Raw genomic sequence first — 11,835 nt, 5'->3', positions numbered from 1 at the left:
AGAGAAGGAGGGAGGGGGAGAGAGAGAGGGAGGGAGAAAGAGGGAGAGAGAGAGAGCGAGAAAGAGGGAGGTAGAGAGAGCAAGAAGGAGGGAGGGGAGAGAGAGAGAGTGATAGACAGAGAGAGAGAGGGAGGGAGAGAGTGAGAAGGAGAGAGGGGGAGAGCAAGAGAGAGAGAGAGAGATTGAGAAAGAGGGAGGTAGAGAGAGCAAGAAGGAGGGAGGGGAGAGAGAGAGAGTGATAGACAGAGAGAGAGATGGAGGGAGAGAGTGAGAAGGAGAGAGGGGGAGAGCAAGAGAGAGAGAGAGATGGAGAAAGAGGGAGGTAGAGAGAGCGAAAAAGAGGGCGGGGGAGAGCGAGGGAGAGAGGGAGGGAAGGAGAGAGTGAGAATGAGATAGAGAGGGAGAGAGCGAGAAGGAGGGAGAGAGAGCAAAAGAGAGAGAGAGCAAGGGAGATAGAGAGCAAGAGAGAGAGAGAGAGCAAGAGAGTTAGAGAGCAAGAGAGAGAGAGAGAGACAGAGAGAGAGCAGCCTCTTGCACAATAACACACACGACAGTGAAGATGGTGCATCACAGATGAGAGCCAGAGGTTGTGGGAAGGCGGGGTCACCTCCTTCACCCGGGTCACACCTTCACCCGGGTCACCTCCTTCACCCGGGTCACACCTTCAACCGGGTCACCTCCTTCACCCGGGTCACACCTTCACCCGGGTCACACCTTCACCCGGGTCACCTCCTTCACCCGGGTCACCTCCTTCACCCAGGTCACCACCTTCACCCGGGTCACACCTTCACCCGGGTCACCTCCTTCACCTGGGTCACACCTTCACCCGGGTCACCTCCTTCACCCGGGTCACCTCCTTCACCTGGGTCACACCTTCACCCGGGTCACCTCCTTCACCCGGGTCACCACCTTCAACCGGGTCACCTCCTTCACCCGGGTCACACCTTCACCCGGGTCACACCTTCACCCGGGTCACCTCCTTCACCCGGGTCATCTCCTTCACCTGGGTCACACCTTCACCCGGGTCACACCTTCACCCGGGTCACCTCCTTCACCCGGGTCACACCTTCACCCGGGTCACCACCTTCACCCGGGTCACCTCCTTCACCCGGGTCACCACCTTCACCCGGGTCACCTCCTTCACCCGGGTCACACCTTCACCCGGGTCACCTCCTTCACCCGGGTCGCCTCCTTCACCCGGGTCACCTCCTTCACCCGGGTCACCTCCTTCACCCGGGTCACCTCCTTCACCCGGGTCACTGAGCTGCTCTGCTTTCTCTTTCCCCTTTTTTCTCCTGTCCTTTGGGGAATGTTTTGTTTGAGCTTCAAGATCATTTCCCGCAGATACACAAGTGAAACGTCAGATTTAGACGCCGTCTTGTCTTTATTGGTTAACAATCCATAAAATGAGACGACTTCATCGTTCAAGCTCCTCGACCAGAATCCCAATGAAAACGTCTCGGATCCACTTTTAGTTGTCGATGTTTATCTCTAAAACATTGTTAAAAATCTTTCTTAAGGAGAGTCATCATCACACGTATACAAACATGTATTTCCACCATTTATATTTCCCGGATGAATTGAAAGGTTTGGCATCTCAGCGTCACGGAAACGCCTGGAGATTCCCGGAGTTGGACCCTGTAAGTTCACTCCATTCCTTCCAAGGGAAGTAGATTTTAAAGTGGTTTTCTAGTAGAGCAGATTTAAAGCTCGATGGCAGGATTATTTTTTGAATTTGCACATTTTCTGCATGGGCCAGTTCTCCACAGAGTCTCGTCCTGCCGCCACATGAGTTTTTCCAGCTGTGAGAAATGATGACAAATACATTTATCTGGCCACTAGGGGCGCACTTTGCTCTGGATTACTACACAGATGTAGAAATGTGACGACGTTGAACATAATTTCAAGAGTTTGACTTAATTATTCTGACTAGATATGAAGTCGTCGACTATAGTTTTGAGTTTTAGCTTCGTGTGGCCAGAAGTTTTAATCTTTTCAAGATATAATCAGTTTAATGAAAATCCACTGTGATCTGCAATAGAGCAAATTAAGGAAACACAAAAAATTTATTTATCTGAATTTCTGAGATGTGTGTTTGCTCACATGGAGTTTTTTTTTTTTTTTTTTTACTGTTCAATAATTCGCAGAGGAATGTGGCACAAATATAATTCCATAGTTTCCACCTGTTCGGCAACCGTTTTGACAATATTGCTGAATATTTTAAAATAGATATCATTTGTGGATGAACATATACCTTAAATGTGAGATGTCACATTAAAGGTCATTGATCAAAACCAACCAGCTCCAATCTGATCCAGAAAACCACCAAGCATTTTGTAAAGATTGTGAGTTTGCACAAACATGAATCATATAACAGCTATAAGACAAGCTTTTTAGACATTTCACTATATTTTGCACCAGGAAATGTCATTACAATTCTCTTCTTTTTGTAGTAATTTGTTTGGTTATGTGAAAATATAGACATTTGGTCACGTGTACTCTGCGCCATGGCAAAAAAAACACTTTAAAGTTTAAATCTAGAGGTAGTTATTGCTCTATTTTAACGCACTCGCTATGAAATTGTGCTGTGTGTGGCGCCTGAGCTGATGTTACGACAAATACTCACACATTACTGGATGGCGGTACTCAACTTTACAGCCAACAAGACAATGATTCAAATTATTAGTCATTTCACACAAGTCAAGCATTGGAATTACAATAATTGCTGCATATTGATCGAAGTTAGACATATACAATCTTTATGTTTTCATTCATTTAGCCATAATTGACGTTGACATCAGGCTCTGCACTTCACTTCACACACACTTTAATGGGGATTCTTTCTTTTTTTTTTTCCTGTATTTTGACGTTTTGTCCCACAGCTTCATTTGTCAGGCAGCTTCATTGCTTCTATCAGCAGCAGATTGACTGAGATGGCTGACGGCATCGTCCGGTGCCGTCACAACGGGGATTGATAAATACTGCAGCTGAAGCTGAGACGACTCTTTACGGGGATAAGCGGCCAGTGGCACTTCAAGTCAATTGGAGCTTGTAAAATGCTCAGCGTGTGCAGTGTTTTATGGGCTTCGTGCCGGCGGCGCAGGGCCGGCGGCGGGAAGCAGGATGAACCAGGATGAATCAGGATGCACTGCGCTGTAACATCTGACACCCGGCCCCAATAGCAGACCCGTACGGTGACACATTTAGTTTTCTCAGGACACATGAAACCGAGTACAAGGCAACGGCTGGCTTTGCTTTCAAAGCTTCAACCAGCATCTTTCAGGATTCTTTACAATTTGCTCAAACTTACACACACAGAGTTTTGCTCAAGGACTGTCACAGCTCACCTTTCATCTCTTTTTGATCTTCGACTGTCTGCTTTCAAGCTCCGTGACTTCCCTTCCTGATGTCTGATTGCTGTTCTGATGTGTTCCACCGAAACCGATAAGAGCGGGTGTCTTCCATGTGTTCTGGTTGGTAGCTCTCCAGTGTCACACTGCAGGTCTTCATGCTCAAATCCTATTTGAACATTCATATTAAATTTTAATGGCGCCCGCTATCAGACTGCCAAGCGAGCGTGATCGGACCCGACGTTTCCCCCCAGAGCACAGAACACGCTGTTGACAGAAGTAAATATGGGTGGCGTGCCGGTCAGCGCCAGGGTTGCCAGATGTGACTCACTGGTTTTCATCCAAGCAACATAAAAAAAAAAAAACACCTCGACGAAAACCAGCCCAAATCTCAGCCTGTGGAGGAATCATGTTAAAACCATACAACTATTATGATAAAGAACACGCCATGAACACACACATCCACGAAATAGACAGAGTTAAAAGGTAACCCTTGAATTTGGACTATTAAGTTTTTCTTTGTTGTGGTGTAGAGGACGAGGTGAAAATGTCCATGTTTTCATAAAAACTGTAATAATTATGACCACAGATGAGTCCTACCTCAACAGGAAATGAAACCTTCTGGTGTAAAATGCAGTGAAACGTCTCACCCAAGAAATTTGTTGAAAGATCTTTGTTTTCTTGTGTGTAGTTGTTTTGCCAAGTTTCTGTCTCGTCTGGTCAGTTTTATGTTGAACATCTCAGTTAGGAAAAGCAGCCACCCCGAGCGCTTCTGGTGGGATTTGACCTTGTTTCCAGAGCGGAGGAGGTGTCAGTCGTGGGATTGGGGTGTTTTTTTGATCAGGCGTGAGTTTTGCTCTCATTTGGAGTACAAACAGACGTTTCGTTTCAGGTCAAAGAGAAAGAGAACCGACGCTCACAAACACCGTGCTTTGTTGGTCTGCTTAACATCTGTTTTATTTTTGATCATTTTGTTCACCGTTGCTTTGCTTCATACTCAGTTAAAAAGGAATATTTTGCAGAGCGGAATCTGGTGCTGCGGTGAAGTGCGACTCAGGGTTCTTTTAAGTGGAAATGCGAAACATTTGAGCGTTTTGGGTGTCCTAAAAACACAACTTTATGAAAATATCTGTCTCCATGGAAACATGAAACTTTTGGAAAATCCTGTCTGTGTCTCCATGGAGACACATTTTTTTGAAACTGATCTGACTCCCTCTACGTGGAAATAGTGGAAAATGCAACTTAATTCTCCTGGGACGTGGTATTTTTATTTTGACAGTCACCGTAATAACAATCTGTTCTAGTGGGTTGTTCTCTGCTGCGTGTGTGTAGTTTCATGACAAAAACAACCAACGGCGACAACTCGTGGCCCGACGTGCATCGTTCTCAGCACTTCTGCTGTTTCCGTAGAAACGATCGTTTTCAACCTGTTGCCAAGGAAACGCAAAACAAAAACGCAATAACGCTGCACTTACACTTGAAACGTCGTGGTGTAAACCAGGGTCCCAGTGAATGTGTTGACTGACGAACAAACTCATCATCGGCTTTCAAAATTCACCAAGATTTATTATTCCAAATAGATGATATTTGTTGGATTCCACTTTTTTTTTTCTTTTACTTTGACTCAGAGAAGTACAAACAGATGTTTTTGGTGGGAGTTTTTTTGTGAAATGAGCGAAAAGGAGAACAGAAGCTCATAAATAATGAAATGTTTTTGCTTCCTTTTAAGTGTTTTGTGGTCTACCTGAAGTGCAGGATGGGTGTTGCAACATCCTGCTTGTACATTTTTTAAAACTCTGTGAGCTTGATACCCTGTTAAAAGTGAAGGTTAAGCGCTGGGACGTCTGTTTCTGGTGCCACGGTGGCGTCCGACTCATTAAAAGTGTTGACAGATGCACCAACTTATCATTGTGGGAAAAACCTGGCAGGACTTTCCTCTGCTGGAACTCGGCCCGCTGGACCACATGGAGGACATTTGTTGCACAACTCTGGAGGACACGCTGACTCTCGCAGCGGCAGGTTGAGCCTGAGAGCGGGCGATAAGAAGACAAGAGAGCGGGCTGAAGGAGGGGGGGGTAGACGAAGAGGAACTGGAGAGGGGTGAGAAGGACCGGGCCTGGAGAGGTGGGGGGGGGGGGGGGGGGGGGGTCGTGTTTAAACAAGCACTGACCCCTGCACAACTTCCTCTGCTTGACAAATGAGCCGTGGCTGTTTGGAGTGATTGCTGATGGCCAGACGCTCAGCCGGCACAACTGTTATTGTTTGAAATGAGCCGGTCAGGACACCCAAAAGGGGTTCTGGTACGGACCCCTGGGAACCTGTTTGTACCGCGTCAGTCATTTACCTCTGAAAACATATTGATTGTCCGCCCGGGGGCCGCTCACTCACTGGAACAGACGTGGCCGTGTCGGCCTGCACCTTTTAATAATATAGTACATGTGTACCGCTGTGGGTCTCTGCCTGGACCAGATGGCGCCTTAAAGTCATCAGAGCCACTTCCTGATGCAGCTAATGATACACACATGTCACTATTTGGATGAAAAAGGGTTCTTTTAAGTGGGTTATGTGTTCAGAACATGAGATTGTTACTAATGTCTTGTCTTAGACGGAACGACAGTCGGCTGTGGAAGGAACCATTGAAAGCTTTTGGCAATATTAAAGTCCTGTTTACGTGACAGTGGTGCTCCGAGTCACTGAAAACACAACATTTTGAGAACAGCTCATCTCTGAAAACAAGAGACTTTCTGAAAACGCTGCTACTGTGCATGTACACCACGGCCGTAGTAACTAGTCCTTCTGCGCATGCTCAGTAGACGGACACTAACAACAATGTCTTCCTCCCGGTCCATGTTCTTCCTGGGTCTTGGTACTTTTATAGTCGTCAGTCATCAAAATAACAATCCAACTTGGTCGTCTGTCCACACCAGGGGTCTGCAACCTTGATGACCAAAAGAGCCATTTTTGAGATTTCCCACCAAATAGAATTTGTCTGGAGCCACAAAACATCACAAAATATACATGAAAAAAAATGTATGTATGATTTATGATATGTAATAGCTACATTTACACATCTACAATGTACACATAGTTTGTATTTTAGATGATTTTCTTGTACATTTTCTTTTATTTGGGGGGGGGGGGGTATTTTGGTTATTTTATCCATTTTCACCAATCCCAGCTGTTTTACCCCGTTTAGCTGTTTTTAGCCAGGAGATCAGAGCCACTGTGTGTGTGTGTGTGTGTGTGTGTGTGTGTGTGTGTGTGTGTGTGTGTGTGTGTGTGTGTGTGTGTGTGTGTGTGTGTGTGTGTGTGTGTGTGTGTGTGTGTGTGTGTGTGTGTGTGTGTGTGTGTGTGTGTGTGTGTGTGTCTGTAGCTGCGTTACGACAACATCCAACAGTGCCAACTCGTGGCCCGGCATGCAAAGTACATCGTTTTCAGCATTTCTGCTGTTTACGTGGAAACTGACATAGTTTCAAAATGTGTGAAACGCAAATACATTTTTCACTTGGAATGTTGTTGTGAAAACAGTAGTCTGGTACTATTCTCTCTTTTATTGATATTCGCTTGCCAGATCAGTTATTTCTGCATATTTGAGCACATTTGGAATAAAGCTGCTAATTACGCCTGATGAAACCTGATATTGAGGGCTGAGCATTGTGTTAATTATACTTTTCTCCCTATTGTGCTTTTTTTTCTTGGAAACAAAACCCTGTTCATTCACAAAGACACACTGTTGGTTACATGAATTGTATTTCTTTTGACAGATTCCTTATCTGTTAATTTGTCTCTTCATTTTAAATAGACTTTTAAAAAAAAGTTTCAAAAATAGATATATTTAAATCAAAGCTTATTACTTGTGTTTTCAGTTTATTGCATTGTACTCTCTCAAGCCCTCACGTAAAATAAGTAAGTAGAAAAACAGATATTGGAAAAAGTTGACCTACATAGGAAGACTTATTATATCACATAACATTATTGTAAAAAATAATTGACAGTTTCCACTTGGTTTAATATCTCTGAGTTTATATTTTCTCGTCTTTTCTTAAAGTACTTTCCTTATCCAGCAAGTGTTAACTATTTACATATGCCCGACAAACAAGTGGGTTTATTTAATGTCAGCATTTGAGCAAAGGTCAATGAAAACACGTCTTGACGTCAGAGCCCAGCCTGAGCGCGTCGTCCAGGTGGAAGCAGATTGAAACAGTCTGATGTATTTGGAAACACGATTATGGCCCTTTGCTCTTACTCCTGTTTTCCCATTAGTGAGTTCACCTCGTGGTCGAGAGCTCGTCTTCTCCTGCTCGTCAGCAATAATGCTCACTTGTTGATGTTTGTATAACAATCATCAAACAGGTTGATGGGCTTTTATTGTGGTAAATACAGGCACGACGATCCAGTTACTCCAAATCAAGGAGGCAACAAAAAAAAACATAAATTTAATAGTAAATATTAATTTGTGTGTTTTCTGTGAAGGATTTAAGCAGCAAATAACGAGGGATATCAATGAAAACAGACTGGATATAGATCTAGCGATGTATGTAGATGCAGAGTCTAGAGCTTTTATGGTTCATCGTGTGTTTCTGTAGACGCTTGACTCATGGGATCAGAATATTTACTCCAATTCTAAAAAAAAACAAAACCCCAAAAACATAAATGACACATTTTCATTAAGAGAAATGTTCAGTTGGACTGAAGCCCATTTTTCATGTTAAAGATTATTGGAGCGTGGAACTACTGTGTTGATGTTATCCTGCAGCCTGACTAATGACACCACTGCACAGGGTTGCCAGTCGCCTCAATAATCCAAGCTCGCCTCTGAATCTGGCAGCCCCCCCCCTCCCCCACCCCCCATGCAGCACTCAGCTCAACGAGCAGCAGCAGCTCATTTCAGCTGGAAATGTGAATAATACTTTTCATCTGGCAGTGTGGGAAAACTCAAGAATACCAGCGGCTCCTGGATGAGACGAGATAGCGAAGTTGGATGAGACGAACAGAGAATTGAGGATGGAGGGCGGGGGATTATAGCGCGCTCCATGTAGCCGTCAAAGCAAAAGCTTTGAGCCTGGAAAACCCCAGGAAAGGCTTTGAATGACTCTGTTAAAATAAAGAAGGCCAGTGTGCCAAGAAAGCAGTGGAGGATGGATTAGTGGATGAATCTCCCGGCGGGCGCTCGTCAAGGAGCTGAATAAGGCCCATCTACACGAATTTCAACTGAAAACGCATTGTTTTCCCATGTTTTTTTCTCCTTTTTTCAGAAAGGATTTTTCTTTCACGCGGCAACATTTTGAAAACGATGTCCACTTACACAGAAACAGCAGTAATGCTGAAAACGACGGAGTTAGCATGTTGAGCCACTAGTGGGTGTGGCTATTTGTTTTTATAATGAACCACACACACACACACACACACACACACACACACACACACACACACACACACACACACACACACACACACACACACACACACACACACACACACACAGCAGAGAACAATATGCTATAAACATTTCCGATGGAAGTTCACGTTCAAGTTCATTGTACATTTTTTATTTCATGTTTACACCCCATTATGTTCTAAAAATATTATAAACTCTGGGCTACAAATGGTTTAAGTTAGCAAAAGAGCTAAAACGAGACCATGAACAATGTTCGTACATGGATGTTCTAATGGACCAACTTAGATCGTTATTAAAGTGACTGTCAAAATAAAACTACCAAGTCCAGGAGAATATGGACTGGGAGTCATGACACTCTGGAGGAAACGTTCTCACCATAGCGCTCATACGCAGTAGCAGTGTTTTAGAAAAGTTGTGTTTCTGCTCATTTTCATGGAGACGCGGAGTTGTAGCAGTTTTGAAATGTTGCATTTTTTACCCTCATTTGCACAGAGACGGCGTCAAAGCCTTTTCAAAAAGTTCCACCTCGGGAGCTATTTTCAAAAAGTTGCATTGTCAGCGGTTCCGAGCGCCACTGTCATATAAACGGAACACCCAGAACACTGTGAACGTTTGACGATTTTCACTGGAAAACATTGCCGTGTGAACGCAGCGCAGGTGAAGTTGTTCTCGATGTTGACTGAAGACTGTCCGCCTTCGCTGGGATTTATTTCTGAAAAGTGTCCTGTGTCTTCTCTCCGCAGTGAGTACCACCTCTTCACCCTCTGCACGGAAACAAAGTCGCTGATCGTGGACTGCTACTGGCCCAACCCGCTGGTCGAGAGCTACATCATCCGCATACACAAGCACTTTTTCTCCAACTGCACCATGGAGCAGGTGGTCTGGGTGGACCCGCCGGACGACACCCTCACCATCCTCATCCTCATCCCTGTTTTCCTCACCTTGGCCATGATCGCCCTGGTGGTCTGGTGCAGCAAGAGGAGCGACATCCTGGCTTAAGTGGGGTGGAAGGACGGAGGAGGGAGGAGCTGGACTTCGATACCGTCCAACGGGGAGTTCTTCTCCCGCTGGTCCGATCATCCCGTCGTCCAACGTCGTGAGGAAGGGTCTGGCTTTGTGAAGTGACATTTCCTTTGATATCCTCTGTGTCGTTTTGCAAGATCGTGAGCACCGAGCAGACATCACTGCGCATGCTGAGCAGCTTCACGGGTCTCTGAAGACTTCTCCTCTGCGACACATCCCATGTACAGAGCAAGTTCCCGTGAATGTCAGCGCCTCCTCGACAGTCATTACTTCTCAACGTTTAAACAAGCACTGAAATGTTCAGCTGTCTCCTCCTCCGGGAGGTTTTTTTTTTTTTGTATGTTTGGGGGGTCGTTTGATTCGTCATCACTTTACTTGAGTAATTTGTCCAGCGGGACAGCCGACCAAATCTTGGATACATTCCTCAAAGCTCATGGATCCAGACTTCTTGACCTTGAAGATTCTCGTCAGAGCACTGTATCACCGCCAAAGGCCAAAGTACCCACAGAGCATTACAATGAACTCAGAACTGGTGGGAAAGAAGACCCCCCCCACCCTCATCCTCCTCCCTCCTCAAGGGTGCTGTTGTTAATATTTTACCATGATGCTGTTTGTTTGCCTGGAGGGATTAAAAAGAAGCCAAACTTAGGATTTCATGACGTTTCAAGGGGGACAGATTTAGTCTTACTGTTCACTGACTGAATGGACTTGAACCACTGGAAAAGGATTCCCTGCCCAAAGATGAGGAAGCGCGACGGTTCACACGTGTTCCTGGGACTTGAATCTCTTGGTGTGACTGCCTGAGCCCCAACGGACTGATTTGTAACGAGAGTAACTTAAAAAGATATTGTAAAGTAGAACTACTGTGGATGCTTGCAAAAAGAGGTTCTCAATGGAGACCGACGTCTGTGTTCTGCTCTCTGTCTGTGCTGTCTACTGTATCTGCTGCTCCAGCGTTACTCAAACCACTGAAATGCTTCGAAACAAAAATGTTTTTTTTTGGTTAAACTCACTTCATCTGTTTTGTTTATTTTTGTTTTTTTATTTTGTTTTGTTGTTTTTCATCAGTCACGCTGCAAGCTAAACCAAGCACCAAACCTTTTCCTCCAAAGCAACATTGATTTCTGTGTTTCTCTTCTCACCCTGCACACTGTTTCTCACATGAACTCTATGGAAACTCTTCAGCTAAACTACCTTGATTAAATCTCAAGTGTCTATTGAAGTCTTCGGTTGCTCTGCTATTATTTCAAACAAAGCATCAACACAGACATTGGAGGATTGACGATTTGGTGGTTTTGATATTTATATTATACATGGCCAGAGGCATCTGTCGTCACCTTAGTCAGAAATGTTAGTTTTATTTGTGATCTGGATTTTGACGTATTCCTTTAAAGTCTATAAAATGGAATTCTGATCCGGATCACCTAATTTAATGAAATCTTCCATGGCCTAATATCGATCTGTGATGAAGATTTCTACAAAATCTGTGCCGTAGTTTTGACATAATCTTGCTAACAGACATACCGACAGACTGATAAATATACACCCATGATTTCATTGCATGCTTACCGTACAGTAATTAAAGCTGTTAAAACGTTGGGGCCTGATGGATTGCCATGTGACCTGTATAAGAAGATTAAAAGTAAGTTCTGGAAGCCACTGATGGACTTGGTTATAGAAGTCAAATGAAATGACCTAAAGATGAGGCCTATAAGCCTTCTGAATTCTGATCTTGTACTAAATTTAGACAAGAACACTTCCTTGCATGGTGCATGTAGACATCTACAGTCGGTCAGGTCTTTATTAACATTCAACTCTCCTATGACATGTCAGGTGAAGGCTGCCTCTCTCTGATCTGGAAATTATTCAATAAAGTGGAACAGCCATTTTGGTTATGGTAATACTTTTTTCTTTTTAATTGGATGAAAATGGGTGGAGGGGTGGATGGATGATGGTAACTTGGTGGATGGATGATGGATGGATGGATGGTAACATGGATGGATTATGGATGGATGATGGATGGATGATGGATGGATGGTACCTTGGTGGATGGATGGATGGATG

At 44.4% G+C, this 11,835-nt stretch overlaps 1 protein-coding gene across 1 annotated transcript in view; it reads left to right on the top strand.

Moving 5' to 3' along the window:
* Positions 1 to 11,609, top strand: part of LOC308143814 (receptor activity-modifying protein 3) — a 42,623-nt gene extending 31,014 nt beyond the window's left edge. The window contains exon 4 of the mRNA XM_080514736.1: positions 9,492 to 11,609. Coding sequence (XP_080370862.1) covers positions 9,492 to 9,747 — 256 coding nt within the window. The 3' untranslated portion in view covers positions 9,748 to 11,609. The remainder of the gene's footprint in view (positions 1 to 9,491) is intronic.
* The last annotated feature ends 226 nt before the right edge of the window (positions 11,610 to 11,835 follow it).

The sequence above is a fragment of the Blennius ocellaris genome (assembly GCF_963422515.1).
Source record: "Blennius ocellaris genome assembly, chromosome: 19".
Taxonomy (NCBI): Eukaryota; Metazoa; Chordata; class Actinopteri; order Blenniiformes; family Blenniidae; genus Blennius; species Blennius ocellaris.
The sequence above is the reverse complement of the archived record's forward strand: the minus strand, read 5'-3'. Positions and strand labels throughout refer to the sequence as shown.